Source organism: Clupea harengus, chromosome 6 (assembly GCF_900700415.2).
Source record: "Clupea harengus chromosome 6, Ch_v2.0.2, whole genome shotgun sequence".
Taxonomy (NCBI): Eukaryota; Metazoa; Chordata; class Actinopteri; order Clupeiformes; family Clupeidae; genus Clupea; species Clupea harengus.
The window spans coordinates 15,357,898-15,380,544 of NC_045157.1; the positions used below are offsets into that span (position 1 = coordinate 15,357,898).

A 22,647-nucleotide genomic window follows, 5' to 3' on the forward strand; every position below is an offset into this window, starting at 1 on the left:
TGCTCGCTATGTCAGAACATTTTAAAGAGACAGTTCACCATTTTTTCATGAAATGCAGACCAGATATTCCTGAAGTGGCACACACAACTATTTTAAGTCAGTGTCACACGGTATGAAACATTTCAATCTCTGTTGATGGAAGGTGATTGTAAGGAATAACACGGGAGTAAAACAAAACAAAAAGAACACCTTTAAAATAATGTGACAAATTAAAAACAATTGAAATGTAAAACATACCTTCTGCCCCACCTGCCATGATAAGATAAGAATAAGATTTCCACCTGGCAGACAAATCATTCTGTGTCAATATCCAACAGATTCCACTGGCTACAGGGGGCGCTGTTAACCTGCAGCCTCTTCAGTGCCACTTGCTACCTCAAGGAAACAACTGTCAACTGTCACACTATCCTAGACTTTGAAATGGCTTGACTGGTAAATATGGATGCCATTATGGAACTATGAGGGGATCATCTAGGAAGTATCCTACAAGGTCCAAACAAGGTGATGTTTTTTGAGATAGGGGAAGATTTTTAGTTATACATGTTTATGTCGAATTTTGTAAATTTAGATCAATCAGATTTATTGTTTAATGTATTTTAATTAGAATTGTTAATAATTTGTTAATTTACTGTGCCCACAAAATCATGGAGAGAGTTTGTCTAGTCTGAGCCTGTGGTCTGAGGAGTGGGGTTACGTTCTTCATTGCTCCATTTCAGTGCTGGTTTTGTGAAGACAATTGGCAAAACCTTTGTACAAAGTGTCAGGATTGATCACTCTGACTTACTCCTACTGTTTTGTTTTTGTTGGGGTTTGTTCAGAGACAGAGATCGAATTGTTTACTAATTTGGCAACAAAAGAGAGAACGGTAGTGCTGAAAATATAATTGAACTAGTATTTGTACTATTTGTAATCACTGGACAACAGAACCTTGCAACAATGAGTGGCAAATCCTTGGAAAAATATTGAGAGCAGGATGAAATAATGCAGATGATGCATTGTATAATAGAAAATAATGATTTTAATTTGTTTAAATAAAACTTTGTATTTGATTTTTATGAATCTAGTTAAATGCTGAACAGTTTGCTAAACAGCTGAGTGGTATAAAAGTGGTATTTGTTTTTCATGTGTTCTGGGGCCTTCAGCCTCCACACCAGAGAGTGACTGTTGGTCCCACTTGCAAAATATAGCTGGAAAAAGATGTTAATTGAAAACCCACTGGTGCCGTGTCTCTGGACTCTTTTGTTAAGAACATTTCACTGGCATAGGAGGCTTTTCCCAGGTCATAAACAGGTATGATCATCACTATGTATCCCAACATCCTACAGTGACCAATACAGAAGCCACAGTGATGAGGTCACACTTGAACTGTTATACACTGTTACAACATGTGCTTCTAGGCGCTCTAGTCATAGCTTCCTCCCTCAACCCGTCCCTAGTCATTCTACTGTCCTAGGACGCTTTTACCAAGTTATAAATGTAGATGTGAAAGTCGTCATTGGACTTGATGAAATAGACAGAGAGCTGGGCTTCAACCTGGTGAATGATCATGCCAGTCTGTTTGGAGCCGTGGAGTTTTTAGACTGCTTGGCCACTAGGCTGTCCTTCTACTGCTTCTTGAAACGACTGGATCTTGAAACGAGACTGACTCAGGTTCCAGTGCTGGTCTTTGCAGATTCATGAAGAATTTAATCTATGTATAGAAGGGAAATGGCGAGCTATTAGTTTATTGACAAAGGGTTGTTGTACGCTGCAGTACGCAGGGTGACCGGTGTGTGAGACAACTGGTGCTACCTAAGTAATTTCACTGCTTTGTTTTGAATTTGTTGCATGATGACATCGGCCACTTAAGTCATATAGTTAAGTCATATAGTTTAGTTTGTGACTAATTTTACTGGCCCTTTATGAAGCTTGACGTAGAGATGTACTGTAGGACTTGTGAAAGCTGTCTCAAAGAACTGCTCCTCTTTCCCACATTCAAAGTACTGGACCCATGGGCCTAGTGTGCATAGATTTTCTTTCTATTGAGCCTGACTCTTACAATGTCTGCAATGTGTTGGCTGTTACTGATCATTTCACATGGTATGCACAAGCCTTTCCCATTAGGCACCAAACAGCTGTTAGTGAAGCAAAGACTCTGTGGGAAAAGTGCTTCATTCATTACAGTTTGCCAGTCCGCATACACACCAGGTGTTGATTTTGAAAGGTGATTTGGTCGACAGGGAGAGGAAACCCACTGAAGTTTGACTGAAGGTTTTGTGCAGAGCAGGAACTCTATAGTAGCATTACAGCATTGTGGTGTTCACCTAGCAACACTGGAGACTTTAAATTCCCTTGACAACTTCAACAGTTCTCATTCCTATAAAGATACTGGCCTAGTAACATTTAGTGGTAGATAGGAATTTCAGCCAGCTAACCATCAACTGCTGAGAACCTAGGATCCTGTTTGATTTACATTATAGTGTAACTCTAAATACTTGCTAGCATTTAAAGGAAGCCTCAGATATAGATAGTGCTTACTTTAGAATGCTGAGTGGAGCCCACCAGTGAAAAAGGGGTTACATCAGGAATATGACTAAATCAATTTGTAGCTATTTCCAAATTTCCAAATTTGGCTTGATGAATACATTGCCTTCCATCTCAGAATGTGGAGAGTAGGCTACATTTTCAGTGTTGAGAGTTGACATACAGAAAATATGTAATTCTAAGAACAATAACAAAATGATAACTTTCTGTTTTTATTTTAATTTAATTTTTAGATTGTTGGTATTTTGATCATTTAGAATGGTACACATAGCAATAAGGTTTCACTGGAATTTTTTATATTGGCTTAATTTATCAACATCCTTGGCATTCAAGATACATTGTGTTATTACTGAACTATAGTATTATGGTACTGTTGTGGAACCTAACTTTTTACCTATCACCATGGACTGTTTGTTGAAACACCTCCGTTTGTCAACAACTTGACATTTTCTATCACTATGGTTTGTGGAAGAAGTCACCACATAAGCATCTACTTGTTAAACATTTTCAGCCTGCATAGCGACAGTTTTGCTGTTGATTAGACAGCCTAGCATTGAATATTCTTGTGTTTATTGTCAAAGTACAATACACATTCCACATACTCTAAATGTCACATGGGGAATGGGAAGCATGCAGCTGATCTTCCCAACCACTAGGCTGTTTTAAGGTGTGACATGTAGTGTTGTGTGTTTAGAAAGCACTGCGAGTCGCAATGAAAATGACAGTAGCTCCTCTGCGGTTCACTTACCAGTTCTCCAGTCAACCCTGCAAGAACAGACCTGTCCCCTCCAGCACGCAGAAAGGACACTGCACTTAATTATCCCACTTCAGAATCTGTCCAGAATGCCATGGATAGGCACAATGTTTTCCTTAGTCCTTCATAAGTCTGGCCTTTTGTGAATTATCACCTCGTGTAAACACGAAGACTGTATTGTTATGCATTTCTCCTTTTCAACAAGATGGGCCATCCTATGGAGCAAGCTGGCATGTCAAAGTAAACCACATGTTTTAGCCACTGACAGGCTCGTAACGTTATTGTAAGAGTCTGACAACATGCAAAGGATCCCTACAGAGATACATCCGCATTTGTTTACCCCAATAACTGTAAAGAAACTGTTGAAAATTACTGTTTGAACAGTCAGTGTTTGACCTGTGTCTTCTTCTGGTCTCTGATGTAGCACCCCATTCAGTGCTTGTAGTCGATTATCGAAGGGAGGTACTCTCCTTTGAGTGACCATTCCAGCACCACATGGTAAGCCAATCGTCTACATGCACTGAAAATAATATCTAAAAAACACGGCCCAAGATTAAAAAATCTTTAAGTTTCCCTTTAACAGAGAACATTTTCTACCTCATTGTTCATGCTGTCTCATGTGTCTGAAAGCATAACCAAACATGAGAATCCCAGAGGGCTTTGCAAAGAGGTCTACAAATACAAAGCAATTTGAGAAGTAGGCCAATGCGCTACTTCAGAAATGTACACCTGACACAGACGACCAGTGAATTGGAGGTTCAGTTTCAGACTAAGCTTTATAAAACTTCATAGTCTACGTAAAAAGCCATAACTTCATATCCTGATGAAGCTATGACATCATACAGTCAAGCACTGGTCAATAACGATGACCACTATAGGATTCACAAGGATGGCAGTAGCCTTCAGAACACAAAACCTACACTTGGGCTTGCTCTCTTCTAGGCTACCTCAAAGAGGCTGTGCCCACTTAAAATGTGTTTTGTGAGCTGTAAACTAAATTATATGACTGTACTGTGATGAAACACTGTAATGGTGTTAATATTGACAAAATGGCCATTTGTATAAACGTTGGGCGTTTTATGGGTTGAAAATGGCTCAAAACTAATTCTGGCGTAGAGTTGAACGGTTGGTGTGTATCTTTGTCATTACATTTACATATTAACGCCCTCTAATCATTTTAATTTGCTGATTGAGACACGTCATTCACAGGACTTTGCCACAGGAGTTTTTTTTTTTAGCGCTTTTAGCAAAAATATGGGTGGGTGGAGTTAGGCTGTGAACTCCCACTTTAATAACTTACTTCGCAGTTGAGCCTTACAAATGTTGCCGTTACAAATAATAAATAATAATAAAATAAATAATTAGGCAGTACAGACACACCACAAAATGTGAACACAAATTAACACAAATCCCCAGCAGACATTATGCAATAGGCCTTTCGTTTTGTTTAAATCTATCAACATATTCTACTCTTTTATGATGACAAAATGCCTCGGTCACTGAACTCCCTATCGCTAATGTTTTAAAATCACAACAACCATTCATCAATCGGTAATTGTTACGTAACCGACGAACTGTTGTGCTCTTGCGCAACAACTTTCTTCGTGCTGCTCTATCCCCTTTCACTCTAGGCGAGTCTGCGCAGTGTCATCATCATGTAGTCCGCCATTGAGAGGACTCGCGATCAGGGAAAGGGTCAGAGTTGCTTCGACTGTCGATGGCTACACGTTTCTCTCTGTCTCTCTGCATGTTATAATTTTTTGAACTCTGATCATAGTTCTAATCATTTTCAAAAAATCTGTTGTGTTGAGGGAATACCAACTTTTTTCTGCAGTGAATGATTCCACACTCTCAGTTTAATGGATCCGGTTGTTAGTATAATAGGAATATATTTCTTGCGAGCAGGCTATCAGGCAAAGTAAGCTAGCTAGCTAGCTAGCCCTCAGCATAGAGCTTCTGAGTTAGCTAGCTGACTGACTGGTTGGCTAACTGGCTAGCAGAGCACGAACTGAGCCTTGCTCGGGGGGCAGTGTGCCTGCAGTACAATTTATGGATCCAAGAATTGCCTGGTTTCAGCCAGAACAGCGTGGACCTGCTAACAGCTTGTGGATGCAGATTTGGGAGACGACACAAGGTCTGGGAAATCTGTACTTCAATAACAACTACAGTACGGGAGCTAGCACGTCAAGCCATATTCCTAAATTGAACAGTAACGGGGCTACGAGTAACGTGATCACGACCGAAAACGGGACTCCCAATACCACCACCAGCCCAGGCGTTAGTGGCAGCAGCGAGTCCAGGAATCAGGGGATGTCTACTTCAAGGGTCGATAGTGATGTCGTGCAACAACGGGACTTCATTCCTTTGGAAACCAACAACAACCAAAACAACCGAGCTGTCGTGAGGGGCGGCGGAGGAGGGGTGCTGGCTGGTGGGATTGGGGTTTGGAGAGGGGACATCGCGGGGCATCGTAACAAGAGGAAAAGAGATAATAAAGCAAGCACTTTCGGATTCAATAGTAGTCTCTTGCTGAATGGATCTGGAGGAGATGACGCTGATGTCTGTGTCTTTACGGGTACGCCTTGGAAAACCAGAAACTACTCCGAGGGAATTATTGGGTGAGTTGTCGAGAGCCATCAAGCTAGCTCACATACATCCAACTTATCAGCTAGCTTAGTTAATGTAACACGTTAGCATAGCCGTTAAGCTAAGTAGCACTGAGAAGTGCTTCAAGTTACTGATATAACCTCGATTTCGAAGCTGCTTGAAAAACGTCTGCCAAATACAATCAGTGCATCATTTGACACATTTGTTTACTACAGATGGGGATATAAATGTCAGTGAGCTGGTTAGCACATTACCCATCTGCTAACGTTAGCTAGCCACAGCCTGATACATCTCCGACTGGCTAGCCACTTTTCGTTAACTACAGCTAGTTAGGAGCTAGCTAGATAGGGATAGATCAGATGAGTTCATGACATCTCATTTCAGTTGCAACAGATGTAACGTTGATGGTAAAAACACCATATCACCACTTATTATATTTAACAAAAACCAACGATTTCGGATAGCTGCTATTCTGTGCCACAACATTAAAATAACTATTGCAGATGTCAGCTGTTGCACTGAAACTATCGCTAGCTTTGTAACTTACTTATAAAGAGACGTTTTAAGTAGTCTTTTTTTCGATTTCCAAAGCTGTTACGTTAGGCCATGTGTTATCCTGTCATACAGAAATCATCATTAATGAACGTTTGGCTATTATGTTACGTTAAACGTAACTTAACGTTACTAGCCAAGTTTGAATCCTGTTTGGTTTTAACCATATTTGGCATGAAATTCTAATGGCATAAAGTGACGTTAAGATTTGGTACCCGAGAACATTGCTTTCTGTCTTTAGACAGAACAATCTAACCACCTGTATAGCAAAGAGGTGGAGATGACAATAATTTCACAAATAATATAACTATGACTACTTGACCTTTTTTGTCATATACACAGCTAACACTAGGATTATCTTACACCTTTACGAAGTGTTTCGAGTTCTTGTGATTAAAACATTTGTGATACCGTCATCAAACAGAAATTAATAGTTAACAGTCTTATCTCTGCAGTTAGGCATGCTGCTTCTCTGCCCTTTACAAATGCTGTTCATACCAGTTGAATAAGTGAACTGAGAGGGCTTAAAGTGGGTGGGGTGTTGGTTAGGTGAAGTCGGCTTTTAAAGATTTAGATACTTTTTCGCTTGATATATGCAGTGGCTTGCACTGCCCTGAGCAAAGTCTAAGGCAAAGAACTGATCCTCATTTATAGTAAGATTCAAGCCCAGTGTTTACATAAGTGCATTCCTTTGTGATTACTGTTAATGCTCCCAACCTTATGCTCCACAGCCCAGATCACATTCACAAATAGGCTGTTGTCACTCCTGATGAATTCAGTTGGGTGAGCTGCATTTTAAACATGTGTGTTGAAACCATGCAAATTTACATATAGATTCCTGCCGAGAACAAATTGGCATTCAGAGGGAGCATACAGTACAAGCCTCAGTGTTTTTAATCTTGAGCTGTTAGACTGTTTATCAGCCTCTCTTTTTTTCCTTCGCTTCCTTTATCAAAGCAATTGAAGTAGGAAGCTAATTTACATTCTAATACTCCCTCACTTGTCTCACATAAGGCTGTTTCTGCATGTTGGCTCACATATCATCCCGTAGTACCATAGCACAGTCATCAAGGCATGATGTTCCTGGCAGGCTGTAAAGTTGGAAAATGTGATGAAGATTTCAAGGGTTAGTCGTTTTCTGGCAGTGTGTGTATTCCTGTGTGTGTTTGTATAACTGTGACCAGCCCCTTGATGCTCATGTGGGAGAAAGAAAGGGTGTTTACATGCTGCACACGCTGACAGTGTTCCAGCCCTGTTCTCCCCCAAAACAAAACCCAGCCTCCTTTTTCAGCCTGAGAAACTCGATCTGTGGCTTGGTGATGTCAGGAGGTGTAGTAGCCAATCAGCTGCTGGGGGAGTGAGGGAGTTCTGCTTCTGCTGGCTAGCTCGTGCTTCTTCCATAGTGTTCTGAAAGATGAGGGATTTCCTCTGTAGGATGGGGGAAGGCTCAGGCTGGTTTTGTGGTGGTTCTACTCGTAAAGCACATGGCTGCCTCATGACTTTACTGACCACAGTTTTTGAAACTTCACCCAACACAGTTTTTTTTTTTAACGAGCCTGTATTATTGATAGACCACCTTTATCGGTTTTGTAGGCAGCGAGTCAGAATTGCTTATATTTTCTGAAGAAGTGGTTCTTTGGTAAAGCACTGTCAGTTGAATACTTTATTGTGTAGTGTAAGTCATTGCAGTTTTAGAAATGAACAAGGAAGTTATACCAAGGAAGTCTTCAGCTCCAGCTTTTTCGATTCCCCTCAGATTGGTTTTTATGTGCAGATCAGCAAGGGTGAGTGAGTTTCTGCGAGTAGTCAGCTCCTGACTGTAGGTGAGATTGACGGATCAATACTGTGAGTGTGCTCAGAGATATCCAACGTGGGTCAGTGTGTAGGTAGGTGTGTGTGTATGTCGGCGCACCAACTCCAATTGACTTTGGCCACAATCCAAAAAGTGTGAGGTGAGAGTAGCTGCTGAGGGAGGAAGCACATGGAGGTGAAAAACTCAGGCCCCTCCTAGCAGTGTGTGGTGAAGGGGGAGCCCTCTGAAACTTAGACTGCTTCCTGTTTGTATGCACATGGAGTGAGTTTTGCCCTTCATCATAACTTACCTCTCGCTTTTACTGTTCTTCTTTCTTTTGGTCCCCTCTATCTTCTATCTCTATCTAAACTAAAGCTGCTCACCTTTAACCCAGGCTATATGTTTGTATTCAGTACCTAGCGTGAGATGGTGCTGTTCTTATAAGCAGGGTCTCAGTTCTGTGAACAGATATTTGTGTTTGTGTTTGTGTGTGTGTGTGTGTGTGTGTGTGTGTGTGTGTGTGTGTGTGTGTGTGTGTGTGTGTGTGTGTGTGTGTGTGTGTGTGTGTGTGTGTGTGTGTGTGTGTGTATATGTTACTTTGTGTGTGTGTGTGTGTGTGTGTGTTACTGTGTGTGTATATGAATTGCCTTTCAGCATCAGTGTGACAGTTCTCTCCGCCGCAGTCAGGTCCTGTCATTGTCCTGCATGCTTTGCTCAGGCTGTGTCATGGCATTGCATTGGGGCAGCCTGCCAGCATCCTTTGTATGGGAAGATGAGCTGGGACATGCGTTCAGTGGCAGTAGCCCTCTGCACAAGGTGTTGAATGCAGGCATCACTGGAGAGTAACATGGAGAAAATTGATGTTCAGGTTGCCCCTAAGTATTACTGTGTGTGTGAGAGTGTGCGAGTGTGAGTGTGTGTGAGACACAGAATAACATGGATATGAAGTAATTGAATGTGTTTTTAACCACCCTCTGCTATATAAGTCAGTCACTCATTAATATCAGGTTATCTCAAATGGAGATTCTCATTTGGTTAGCTAATGTTTGAACAGGTGTAAAATGGCTGGCAGATGCAAATATATTTCCCGCAGCTTTAAAAGGTCCATCTTTTATGTTGAGGGAACCCGGCCTGGAAAGAGATGATATCCTTCGAGTGGCACACTAGATGCCAAAGTATATTATTGTAAGTTTGCATTCTTCCAGTTACGAGTAATGCAGATGATCACCGAAAATACTTTATTTTCAAGTTTTGTGTCAGAATTCTTGATTTCAGACATTTCCATGCTTGCCTCTTCTCCTCTTTGTTGTAAATGGACTCTATGATTAGGCCTGTTTTAAAAAACAAGCAGTACAGCAAGCATATTGTTGTGAGTTTTGCTGTGTAGTCAATGACAAGTGACAAGATGAGATTTTAGTGGTTAGTGAACTCCATGGTCCCTGGTGTTGTAGACAAACATTCTACAAAACCATATTTGGTTTGCCTTGTAGAGGAGCGGTTACCATTAAAGTCAACACTGATTGACTCATCCTGCCGTCGTTTTTCGCCAGGATGTGCCATGCTGATGCAGGCGAGTTCTGGGGCTTTAAAATAATAATGATTAAAAAAACACTGCTCACGTTCTCTTCAGATGTTTTTCAGCCTGTGGAATGCTGGGAGCTTTTTATTGCTGCTCTAAACACAAGGTTCAAACCTCAGCCTCAGGGAGCAGAGAAGGGCCCTGTATGTGTGTGCGTGCGTGTGCGTGTGCTGGCAGATGTTTATGTCAGAGCTTTGGGTTGAGTGTCAAAACATTTGCTGGTTGGCTGTGTGAGGCCCGTGCGAATGGTCCACTCGCTGCGGACTTGCCTTCACACAGAGATGCGGTGTACTGAGGCGGAATCGGTACCCCCCCCGCCCCCTTGTCTTCCTCTCTGCTCATGTGAGTTCATGTTACCAGCACACCATCCCATCCCCATCCCACTCAGGTCTGTCCATGGCTGAGGTGTGTTTGTGGTTGCCGCTACCACCACATTCTAGTAAACATAACAAAAAACAACAGCCTGCCCCGGTGAATCTTGCCTACTGACCAAACGCAACTTGAGCACCGCAAACTCATTTAAAAAGCACTCATACCGTGTGCTGCTTTGTTTGTTTGTTTGTGTGTCTGTGTGTGTGTTGTGTCTGTGTGTGTGTGTTGTGTCTGTGTGTGTTGTATGTGTTGTGTCTGTGGACGTGCCAGGGCATCTGATTGCGGATTGGTGTGCCTCATTTAGGCTCCTGACTGAGACTTGGGCATTGGGTTATTTTGGTCCCTGATCCTGCTGCAGTATTTATAAGCAGGTGGCTTGCATCCCGGGGTGGAGGTGAAGGTGTTGAAGGTGGTGGTGAGTGGGTGACAGGACTGCATGGTCCACAGAGTGGAACACCTTCCTGGAGATGCACATCAACCCTGCTCATTCTTGCTCTTTACACACACGCACACACACACAGACACACACACGCACGCACACAGATATATGCGCAAACCTTTGCCCACTTGAGCATATCTGCAGGTTTGATAAGCAAAACTCTGCCATTGCAAAACACCATCCTCCTGCTGACCTAGCAGATGGCTCTTGTGTGTTTGTTTTGTTTTCCTCTGTTTTTCACCCTTCTCTCCTCCTCTTCCTCCTCCTCTTTTGGTCTGAACAGATTTTTTTTCCTTTCCTCTCAAACACCACACCCAGTCCTTCAAAACCACAGCGCTGTCCTGGTGTTTATTTAGCAGCTCTGTGGGCTTTGCCTTCGCACCCGTGTGTGTGTGTGTGTGTGTGTGTGTGTGTGTGTGTGTGTGTGTGTGTGTGTGTGTGTGTGTGTGTGTGTGTGTGTGTGTGTGAGAACGCTCCTGCTCCTCCAACCTGTTTTGTCCTCACTCACTCACACTCTCACTGACACACACACACACACAGAGGCTCCTGTCTTTTTATTAAAGCGTCGGGATTGGCTACAGGCGTCCGGGCCGCCCGTTGTGTGTTGTGCAGCATTACATAATCTCCATATGAAGAAGGCGCAGGCGGATTATGTGATAAGGGAAGCTAGGGATCTGTATGTTCCCAGGCCTGAAGCTATGAGAGAGAAAGAGGAGGGGGGGGGGGGGTGGAGAGATAAAGCGGGAGAGAGGGAGGAGAGATGGAGAGAGTGAGGGAGAAAGAAAAAAACATCACAAAAGGAGGACGGGAAAAAAAGGAAAACAAGGGAGACCGAGTGTGTGGAATGGAGAAGGAGGAAAAGTGTGGCGTGAAGAAGAACGCAGGCCTGCGCGTGTGTCTGGTCTCCATGCCCCTGCCCACTCCCGGCTGTCTCTGGGCTGGGGAGAGAGCTGTTGGCTGACCAGTGCTGCGGAGACGTTTCCTCTGTGCGTTGTGTTAACCCAGAAACGAAACTGAGCTACTGTTGCACTGGGTCACAGGAGGAGCCCATCCCACTGCCAGAGCTGTGAATTGAAACCTTTTCTACTTCTAATGTCTCATCCCTACAACAGACCTCCAGACCTAATAGGGTTTTGTGTGTGTGTGTGTGTGTGTGTGTGTGTGTGTGTGTGTGTGTGTGTGTGTGTGTGTGTGTGTGTGTGTGTGTGTGTGTGTGTGTGTGTGTGGTGTGTGTGTGTGTGTGTGTGTGTGTGTGTGTGTGTGTGTGTGTGTGTGTGTGTGTGTGTGTGTGTGTGTGTGTGTGTGTGTGTGTGTGTGTGTGTGTGTGTGTGAGAGAGAGAGTTTGTTTGTGTCTGTGCCTCTGTTTGCAAGCGTGTCTGTCTTGGCGTGGATGTGGTGTGTTTTGTTTGTTTGCTTTCAGAGTACTAAAATAAAAAAATGTTTTCAGCAGAGACAAACTGATAGCATTTATATTGGTTCTTATCAATGTTGCTGTATAAGCACTTTGGGCAGTCACTCTCTCCCTATCTATCTATCTTGTCTCTCACTCACTCTCTCTTTCTCCCTCTTCGTTCTTTCTTTCACCCTGTCCCTCAGAAGAAATTAAACTGATGGTGTGCGGTGTTCCTCTGGAGTGCTGCCTGACTGAACTTTGAGCACCACCCTGCTGACAGGCTGTCCTTTGTGCTTTGAGTTTAATGTGTATGGTGTGACTCATGAGAGCGAGCGATACATAGTATTTGTGTGTGTGTGTGTGCTGTTTGTTGTGTGTGTGTGTCTGAGTGTGAGTGAGGGAGAAAGAGAGTGAGTACGTGAGTGAGTGAGTGTGTGTTTGTGTGTCTGTGAGAGAAAGAGATCCCCAGAGATCATCTCCTGATCTCCAACAGTGTCCACTTGTTAGGTTTGTTAGGTAATGTTCCTCCTTTACCCAGGCATTTATTTGAGTGTGAACCTCATACAAATCCAGTTCACTTGCAGTAGGCTATCCATAATCCTTAAAGCTGAAACGATGCTTGTAGCAGGTTATGCAGACAATGGTGTTTTCCCCTGCTCGTGGCTCACTCAGGAGGTTGTTGAATTTATGTATCCGTTATAATAGAGTTGTAATTGAGTCTGACACTTGGTGTCTTTTTGAAAGCCAAACTCTATTAGCCTTACTTTCTATGGTGAGTTACCTATGGTTCTAGGTTTAGCTCAGGTCAGTCTAGCTGCACCTCTATCTATAATTAAGAGAGTGAGGTGAGGTGTGAGGTCTCTCCACTCCCCCAATGTGTTTAGCCTACATGTTGATGGTCTCTCTCACGCTCTCATGCCATGCTCATACACACAAACACAGCGCTCCATCCTTAAGGTGCTAACTGTCCACATGGACTGTGGATGTGTACATGCCATGACGTCTGGCAGACATGGCAACTTTTACATGTTGTAGACTACTAGGCCTGAGGGTTTTTAGAAGGGATTATGAACATAACCAGGGCATGACCAAGAGTCTCTAGCGTACCAGTACCACTTGAGAGAGGTGCTTCAGTTGTTAATGAACGTCATCAAGCTTTAGTGGAAATAGTAGCCTATTTGTGGAGATATTTGAGGTCACAACAATTATGACCAAATTCTGAATGAAGATAAAGAAAGGACCTGTGGCTGACAGATCGGCAGTAGAGGAAGATGACCCCATCACTTAGTGAACAAACATTTTTAAAACAATACAGTATAGTCAATGATCTACACTAAGACAGAGGTGTACGGTGTGCGCCCCGTACTAATGCCCGAATTATAGATCTGCGTCGGTGTCCGTCCGGACACATAGCCACGCCTTGGCAACACCCTTCCCCGTGGTGGAACGCCCATCCGAGCCCTTCGGAGAGCTGGACGGACACCGACGTGCACCTCTCGATTTTTGTAACTTTTTCGGATACGAACGGATAGCGACGGATACCCCCTTGGCTGTGATTGGTCCGCTAACGAAATCATTTCCTAACGACATCATTTCCGGAATCTCACATTTCCTGTTTCATTCCCTATCTGTTCCTATTCTGTTATAGAGTGTGGATCAGCCAAATATTTCTGTCCGAGCCCGGCCTGCGTCCGACAGAGTAGTGCCCGAGCCAGACAGCCATTCAAATATATTGTCGGAATCCAACCAGACATAGTCAATGTCTCAACTGTTCATACTAATGACACATTTACGTATGTTTTTTTATGAATAGCCTGTAGACCGTCTCACAAGCTTCTTCTAGTTGATTATGAACAAACATAACAGAAGAGGTCTGAAGATATTTCTGAAACACTTATAAGGACGCTCAAATGACCGCGAATTCATAGGAGAGAATACTATCCCATTCTCACAGGAGACATCACAGCAATCGGAGCATATTTGTCAAACGCGATAAAAGATAGCCCTGCTCTGAAATATTCCCATTCCATACTGAATATTCTGTTTAGATCAAAGGTTTGTTTTTCGACACCGTGATATTTCAGATGATGGAACAGTTGAAATGAATGCTCATATACAAAAGCTAACCTTAACGTGAAGTGGAGTTAACTTGCAGCCAACACCATTGCATTACAAACCCTAACACACACACATAATGAGAAAGTAGGCTTATTACACCTGGCGATTATCTCGCCTTTTATCTACCATCTTTGAATAATGTAACTTATAAACACGTCGTTTTAAAGCGCTGTGGCCGTCCTGAAAAGATGTGTCAATAAATGAATTTAATCCATAGAATCCACGTTGACTTCACTACTTATTAAGATATTGTAACAAATCACGGAAGTGTGGAATATTTGTTATGGCTTTTAATTAAACACTAAACACAATACAATGTCAAAATGGCACGGGCTTTATGCCCTGCTACAAGTTATCACGAACAGACTGTGCTACCGTCACACACCTGTATAAACTCCGTCCCAACACAGAACAACGACATGCAATTAGAACAGTAAGGAACATTGTTAAATAACATCGTTGGGCGCTGCATCATAGACATGTATATATGTCTATGCGCTGCATCACATCGAGAAAAGTATGTGCCCGCCGCACGGCATTATGGGGCGACTATGCCAAGTTAAATATGGAATGTTCAATGCCTTATCGCGCTGACTTGTCCCAGCCCTACCCCAGCCCGACAGCAAGTCAAATATTTAGTCCGAACCCCAATGAGTCAATGTCACACATTTACATACGTTTCTTAGCCTGCCTTTATTAAACTCGAGCATCAACAGATGAATGATAAATGCACTGGCTCACACAAACAAGCCCCGTTAAACGCACAAGCGCGCACAACAGGGATATAAGCATATTGAAATGAATTATTCACATTGCAAGAACGGAATGAAATGGCCTACACATTACACACGCTATGCATCTGATATGCCTAAATAAAACTCACGTTATATGCTACACCAGAAGAGGCGCGAATAAAACAAGTCTTACCATTGAAGATTATCTTTTGAAAAATGTAAGTACACGGACACATTCCTTATAAAAGTATCTACATAGTCCAACCATCGATGTTTAATCCATGTTGTGGAGAAAGAGGATGGCATCAATCATATTTCATTAAAGCTTCACACTTCTTACATTGGACATATCAAACAGCCTCATTAGAATCCGCATAGAATATGATGCCATCCGACAGAAATATCTCCACAGGCCTACAGTAAATTTCCCCTCGAGTGTCGTTTTAAACTCTCCAGAAGACAGTTTCTTTTTTAAAAAACTTTAAGTGCACAAAGTTCGTTATAAAACGATCTACATAGTCCAACAATCGAGGTTTAATCCATTTACATTTAGTCATTTAGCCGACGCTTTTGTACAGGGGAGAAGCATGTGAAGCAAACACGTTTACTTGACTACTTATTAAGATATTTAAATATGGAATGTTCAATGCCTTGACTACTAAGCAGGAATATCTCCATACAGTAGATTCCCCTCGTTTTGTATTGTTTTAAACTCTCCAGATGACAGTTTCTTTTTTAACTTATTCCCTGATACCAGTTTGCCTCCTGTAATCGCGTTGTCACAGCTAGGACATAAAAAAAATCCCCGCACACAAGAAGGCTATTATCCTAAATGTGATTTATTTTAGTCTCAAAAACGAACTTCTCCATCACCTGAGGCAGACACGTTGACTTGACTACTTATTAAGATATTTAAATATGGAATGTTCAATGCCTTATCACGCTTATGTTTGAAAGCCATTGTTTTCAGCTTGCAGGTGCTTTTGCCTCTGGCCCAGTTTGTCGGTTTTGACGTTCATCTCTCTCCCCCAGCCATCCAGGTTTAATAAATCCGCGTTGACTACTAAGCAGAAATGTCTCCATACAGTAGATTCCCCCTCGTTTTGTATTCTTTTAAACTCTCCAGATGACAGTTTATTTTTTACTTCTTCCCTGATACCAGTTTGCCTCCTGTAATCACGTTGTCACAGATATTTATTTGCCCAGTCAGCTTGTTGGTCTTGACGTTCAGATGTTGCGCCTAAACTATCATATCGTCTAGTCACATGATCAAATAGAGACTTGACATTGGACAACAGCATACATATTACCCAGCAATCATCATTACAAATCTGAATATGACAAAAAATACCAAAGAAAATGAGATAGTATTCATTTCATTCAATCGTTTTTAATAGTTTCTATAGTGTATGTAAGATAAGCATATCATTTTGTTATAGATTGCTACTATTTTTCACACAAATAATACCTACCATGATGGAGATAAGTTTGCCTTTTCAAGTGAATATATGGCGTTAGACAGACTATTCATTGTAATGTAGTGTGTCTCAAAGACCCATGTGACTACACCCGTTGGTCTTGATGACGTGACGGCTGGGAGGAGGGAGATAAACAATCGACGAATTCTATCACTCAAAGAGGTCGCGTAGTAGCTCGTCTGTGACCAAAAAACCGCTGCTCCACCCACTGTTCTGGCGGTGAATTGTTTTCAACACCCACAGCCGTCGAAGAAGTATAAATCAAAAACAGTACGTCCGTATCCGTCCGAATCTGTTTCCCCGCCCATCCGTAAAACGGACGGACACCGACGCAGATCTATAATTCGGGCTTTAGTCTTCCATTGACCGCCCTGCAGGATTCTCAGTCATGATTTATTAGCATGCTTATTAGCATGATTTATTAGCATGTAAGAAGTTGACTATTAACATCATCTTCCACTTGTTAAGTTGTGCAGTGAGATCGGCGTAAAAAAATGTTGCCATGTTTTTAGAGAGACAGAGAGTGTGTTTGTGTATGTATGTATGTGTGTGTGGAAGGGTTAAGGTATGCACCTGCTGCAGTCCTTGCTGTGTCTGTTGGCTTTGCTGGGTGTGTTCATGTTGCAGCCCTTTGTTGCAGTGGTGGCTGGGCGTGACGAATACTGTCAATTTGCCACTGCAGTGCCTGCGCTTGTGTGTGTGTGTGTGTGTGTGTGTGTGTGCTCAGTTGCGCACGTGTTTATGAGACATCAGACACAGGAGCAGACTGTTCTCTCTGCAGCCAGTCATGTCTCGACCACCAACACACAGAGCAAAAAGTGCACACTTCTGATATTATTCTGCATGTCTCCCTGAAATCCAACTCAGTTTAGAAAAAAAGGCAAGAAAAAGAGAACACAGTGCCGTGCTGTCACCTCCCAACAAATAGCTGACATATCCATTATGCGGCTTTACTGCAGCTCACAAGTTGACCACGGGCACTCGCACCTGCAGTGTCCCGGCGTAGACAACAGTGACTTACACGAAGCCTTTTGTTGGCCCTCGGTTGGAGCACGGCCCTCTGAGGCCATACGTCCTCCCCTCTGACACCCACAGGAGTAGATCCTCTCTCTGCCCTGCTGCAGGTTTGCTCTGTTTGGAGTTACAGGCCAGGCTTGTCCCTGGAAGACGAAGTTACGCAGTAAAAGTCTTTTTTTTTCTTCTCCCCCATAATGGAGGTTTGTGCCGTAGAATCCAGGTGAGAGGAATTCAGAAGCTCATTAATCTTGGCATCCTCAAGACAGGTAAGGCACCGCTCCCACTCGAAAGCGTGGAGGGACGTGCCCCCTGCGGGGTGCTTAAGATAGCTGCAGAAATGCGTGAAATGTGCCGACAGAAGCGCCTGTTAGCACCCAGTCAACTGTCACTATAGGCCCGTGGGGGGGGGGGGGACCGAGGAGTCCGGTAGAAATAGCATTGCTGTGTGTGCATGGACACAGTTGGGATTTAAACGTGTTCAGTGGGTGAGCTGTGGTACGTTGACGGTGGTCAGGGAGATGTAAGTTCGTTTATGGCAGAGAAAGATGCATGAGGGGAGTACAGGTCTTGAAGTATTTTGTTATTCCTGTCTGAGTTCATGTTTGAAGTGGCACCTGGCCACCTGTGTAGTTGTGTTGTTTGTGTGCACTTTTGAGGGTCACTGTGGAAGTGTTGTCGTGTGTGTGTCCAAGGTCCCAGTGATCAGGCAGGCAGAGCAAGGTGACCTGCCCCCCTTCCCCCCAAGACCAGAGGGCAGACCTCCAGAGTATACACTGAGCACGTGCAGTACCAGCCCTGCCTCTCACTCGGCACACAGTAACAACCTTCTCTCTCTCTCTCTCTCTCTCTCTCTCTCTCTCTCTCTCTCTCTCTCTCTCTCTCTCTCTCTCTCTCTCTCTTAGATTTTGTCTGCTCCTAGGTTGGTGGAGAATGCAGTGGCCTCAGTTGGTAACATGAGAAGGAGTTCCTGCTCTCCTGATATAGGTCCTAGTGTCAGAGATCCGCGGTGGTGTTGCATGCGTCATTATGTGGACCTTTTTAAAACCAAAATACAGCCGTATCTGTCAGACAGTTTGAAATGAAGTCACGTGTTTGGATGAGGACTGATGGCCATGTGGTGTAACGCTACAAGGGGCTTGTGTGTGTGTGTGTGTGTAGGATTTCTATTGGCTGAAAGTGTTCTTTTAGACTTGGAATAATTAGTGTTGCACCCTACTAAGGTTTGCACATGCCTAGGATGTAAGGTAAGATGTTAAAAGATATGTATAGCCTTTAAATATATGTGTGTGTGTATGTATGTATGTATGTATGTATGTACGTACGTGTGTGTGTGTGTGGAAGTGAATTAGTGTCGAGGCCTCAGTCCTGATAGTATTTTTGAGCAGAAGTGGAATGTGTGTGGGGAGGCCAAGTTGGCATTGCCGCACGGCTGCTGAGGCCAGGCCTGGCACCAGCCTGGGGCCTCGGACAGCTCCAGCAGGCCCTAGTTGGCATCGCTGCCCTGGGAAGAGGGTGAGGAGAACCCGGCCCGTGCCACATGGAGTACGGCTCCCAGCTGGTCTTCTTCCGCTCTCTAGATCCTCCCGATAATACCGCTCCTTACGAAGGGGAAACAAAGCCGATTGAATTGTCTACTGATAAGGTTATGGCATCTCAAGCTGTATGACCAGTTGTGGTATGCAAATTAAAAGATCACATTTTAAAAGGTAGACTGAGCCCAATGGCAACTCTTAGGTAGGTCACACCTCTTCAATACCACTGAAATGTCATCAAAGTATTACGGAAAGCTGGTTTTTAATCCTATAACTGCTCTCATCGATAGTCATCTTCATAACTGAGAGTCTCAAGCACATTTTTGCATATAACAACAGGCATCGTTAATGTCGGTGCCTTCAAAGTTTGGCTCTGTCTCATGTGCCCTTTAAAGGGAAAAAGATTTGTGATTTATGATTAGCCCCAAGGACATGCATGGCTAGACGCAGGTTGACCTTTTCCCTTTCGTTGTACAGTAAACAAAGATGTTTTTGTTGTGCCAAGTCGAGAAGTTGCATCGTGGCAACCATGGGAGAAATGCTCTTTGGTTTGGCTCGAGATGACGCATGTGGTCTAGGTTCTGAACTCGCTCTTAGTCACTGCATTAAGCTTGCGTTTCTGCGTAGACGATTGTTCCTTATCTCATATGTTTTCTAGTGCCGTTCAGGTTATATTAACCCCCCTGTGTCCTCCTCTGTGTTCTCGCAGGCTCCATGAGGAGATTCAGGACTTCTACGAGTACATGTCCCCCCGGCCTGAGGAGGAGCGGATGAGGCTGGAGGTGGTGGATCGCATCAAGCGGGTCATCAAAGACTTGTGGCCTACAGCTGATGTAAGATCCTCGAGACACACACACACACACAGTCTGCATCCTTACCTCGCATGACTATTTTCATTAATTCCGTGCCTAGGGCAGCCTGTAGGAAAGCCATTCATAAATAAGATCGCACGAACCCTGCATAGAACAATCCTTTCGGGCAGCCTTATTTCCTTTGCCATCACCATCACGTTTCGTGGTGGTGTTTGATTCTTTCACTCCCCAGTTCTTAACCCTGTGCAGATGGGAGTGGGCTTGTTGCATTAAGAGGCCCCTCCATGCTCAGGCTGGTGTGAGTGTGAACGGGCTGTTATCTGGCCAGGGCAGGGTTATATTTGGATCTCTCCGGTCCTTGCCGACCAGCAAACCAGTCCCCAGGTGGCCTTCTTCCCGCTGACTCAGGGCTGCTGATAGCGCTGCTGTTCACCCGGGGGCATTGTGCCGGACACTGCCCCCCTGTTGGGCGTCTGCACCTTCTCGCTGTCTCTCTCCTCCCTCCTCCAGTTCTGTTGCTCACTCACGCTTCTATTGTCTGTCTCCGGCTCTCTACGTGTTTCTCTTTCCCCTACCTGCCTTTTTTTTCTGTCACCCTCTGCCTCACTTTCTGTCTGTCGCCTGGAAATCCACAGAGCCCTTTGGGCAGTGCTCTCGCCTTCTCTCTTAAGTCTGCCAGACCTGCTACCTCTGCATATATTCTCTCTCTCTCTCTCTCTCTCTCTCTCTCTCTCTCTCTCTCTCATATTTCCTCAAGTCTACCTAAATCTCTCTTCCCCCCCCTTTCGTCTGTCTCCTGATGTTATCCTATGACTCCTGTGCCACCTCCCGGCATGACACCTTGTCTGTGGCTCAATGCCCGCCTCTGCCATCCCCTCTGTGAGCGAACCCGCTGCCCTCCATGTTCTTGCTGCAGTCCTGCTCGGTCAGTGGCTCTACGGAGCTCCTCTAAGGCCTCTCATTCACAGTCTGGTCACATGCCCGCTGGCTCTAAGCTGATTTAGGGGTTTAACGGTGTGACTGGATGAGAAGCGGGACGTGAAGGTGGAGGTGGAGGTGGAGGTGGAGGAAGCGGTGGAACTAGTAGAGACTAGGCTGCTGAGTGAAGAGCTGTGGAGTTCAGGCTATTTTTGAGCCTGTGTGCCCCCCTGGGTGGTCAACCAGCACGGTACGTGTGACGTTTGAGCTAGGGGTGGGTTGGGGTGGCCGTGCTTATATCCCATCTAGGAAAGGGTAAGGGAGGGATAAAGCAGGGGGAAGTGAACCTCTTGGAGGCGTGGTGCCTCCATGACCCATATGTGTGTACACACACGCACGCGCGCACACGCACGCGCACACTCAGCACAAGTTAACACTTTCAATCTTATTCATTCAGGCCCCTATTCATGCCACTGAGGATCTGGCAGTATGCACCCCCAGCATTTCTCTTTCTCTCTCACACACACGCACGCACGCACGCACGCACGCACGCACGCACGCACGCACGCACGCACGCACGCACGCACGCACGCACGCACGCACGCACGCACGCACGCACGCACGCACGCACGCACGCACGCACGCACGCACGCACGCACGCACGCACGCACGCACGCACGCACGCACGCACGCACGCACGCACGCACGCACGCACGCACGCACGCACGCACACACACACACACACACACACACACACACACACACCACACACACACACACACACACACACACACACACACACACACACACACACACACACACACACACACACACCCTCCTGTGTTTTTTTTTTTTGTTTCGCTTCATTACTGCTAAATGCCAGCTTGTTTCGAGACTCTCTCATGTCATAGCAGTACACAGCAGAAGTATGTTTAAAGTGCCAGGAGGAAGAATGAGCCGAAGCTCTTTAAAGAAGATGGATCTGGCCCAGGAATCCATCAGAACTGGAATGGCAGAGTATTAAGAGGAGGGCCAACTTAAACAAGGCCGTGGGAAAGCTTACACGCTAAGCCACGCAATTTCAGATATGTCAACTGACGCTGTGTTATCTCAATCATCACACCAGATGTTAGCGTGATTTAGCTCCCTGCAGTAAGAACATGACACACCTCCTAGCGGTTGTTTTAAGATATTCTGTGTGCTGACACCCTGTTAAAATCATTCCTTTTTTCCCCTCCTTTGGCAGGTTCAAGTGTTTGGCAGCTTCAGCACTGGACTGTATTTACCAACCAGGTGAGATTTATGAATACATAATAATTCTATAATCAACAGGAAGATAACATTATATAACCGCGCATATATTGTGCAGTATATATCAGTTAGGTGTCCATATGCTTTTCCCTCTGGGCGTGCTAGTCCAGCTCTTGAAATGAAACGCATTCAGTGGAGAGCTCTTTAATCTGTAGAAATGTGTGTGAATGAGCGCGTGCGGCCAGTTTAAGTGGGTACAGCGTGATCTGATTGGCCTGTGAGTGGGATTAGGTAGTGAGTCATTTTCACCTTATCCTCTGATCCTGAGCGATGTGTTATTTTGTGCGTTTGTGTTTATTTTTTTCTTCCTCCCCCCATCCGTCTCCCTCGTTTAAATAGCCATGTTTTTTGGGAGGGCTCGTCTCACGTCACAGTTGCCCAACAGACGCGTCACCTGGATTAGTGCACTGACACCGTGCTCTCTGGGATTACCGTCATAATCTGTGTGTGTGTGTGAGTGAGTGAGGGGTTGTTAGTAGCTCTTACACTTTGGCTGCCTAGTGTGTGTGTGGGCGCACTGATCCGTGACTGTGAAGATTTATTATATGCGAGTGTGCCTTGAGCATATTGAGCCGATACAGCCAAACATTTGGCATTCAGCAGCCCAGTGTTTTTGGCTTCCATTCTAATGAAGCAAGCTTCTATATTAAAGAATAAGACGCGTCTTAACATGACTACCCACGAGCCTTTTCTGCCTTCTCAACACCACTGGTTCT

The 22,647-nt window shown here is 44.4% G+C and overlaps 1 protein-coding gene across 1 annotated transcript in view; it reads left to right on the top strand.

Moving 5' to 3' along the window:
• Positions 1–4,929: 4,929 nt before the first annotated feature.
• tent4b (terminal nucleotidyltransferase 4B) overlaps positions 4,930–22,647 on the top strand; it is a 28,110-nt gene continuing 10,392 nt past the window's right edge. The window contains exons 1-3 of the mRNA XM_012826990.3: positions 4,930–5,895; positions 19,600–19,723; positions 21,867–21,913. Of these exons, the coding sequence (XP_012682444.1) occupies positions 5,327–5,895; positions 19,600–19,723; positions 21,867–21,913 (740 nt within the window). The 5' untranslated portion in view covers positions 4,930–5,326. The remainder of the gene's footprint in view (positions 5,896–19,599; positions 19,724–21,866; positions 21,914–22,647) is intronic.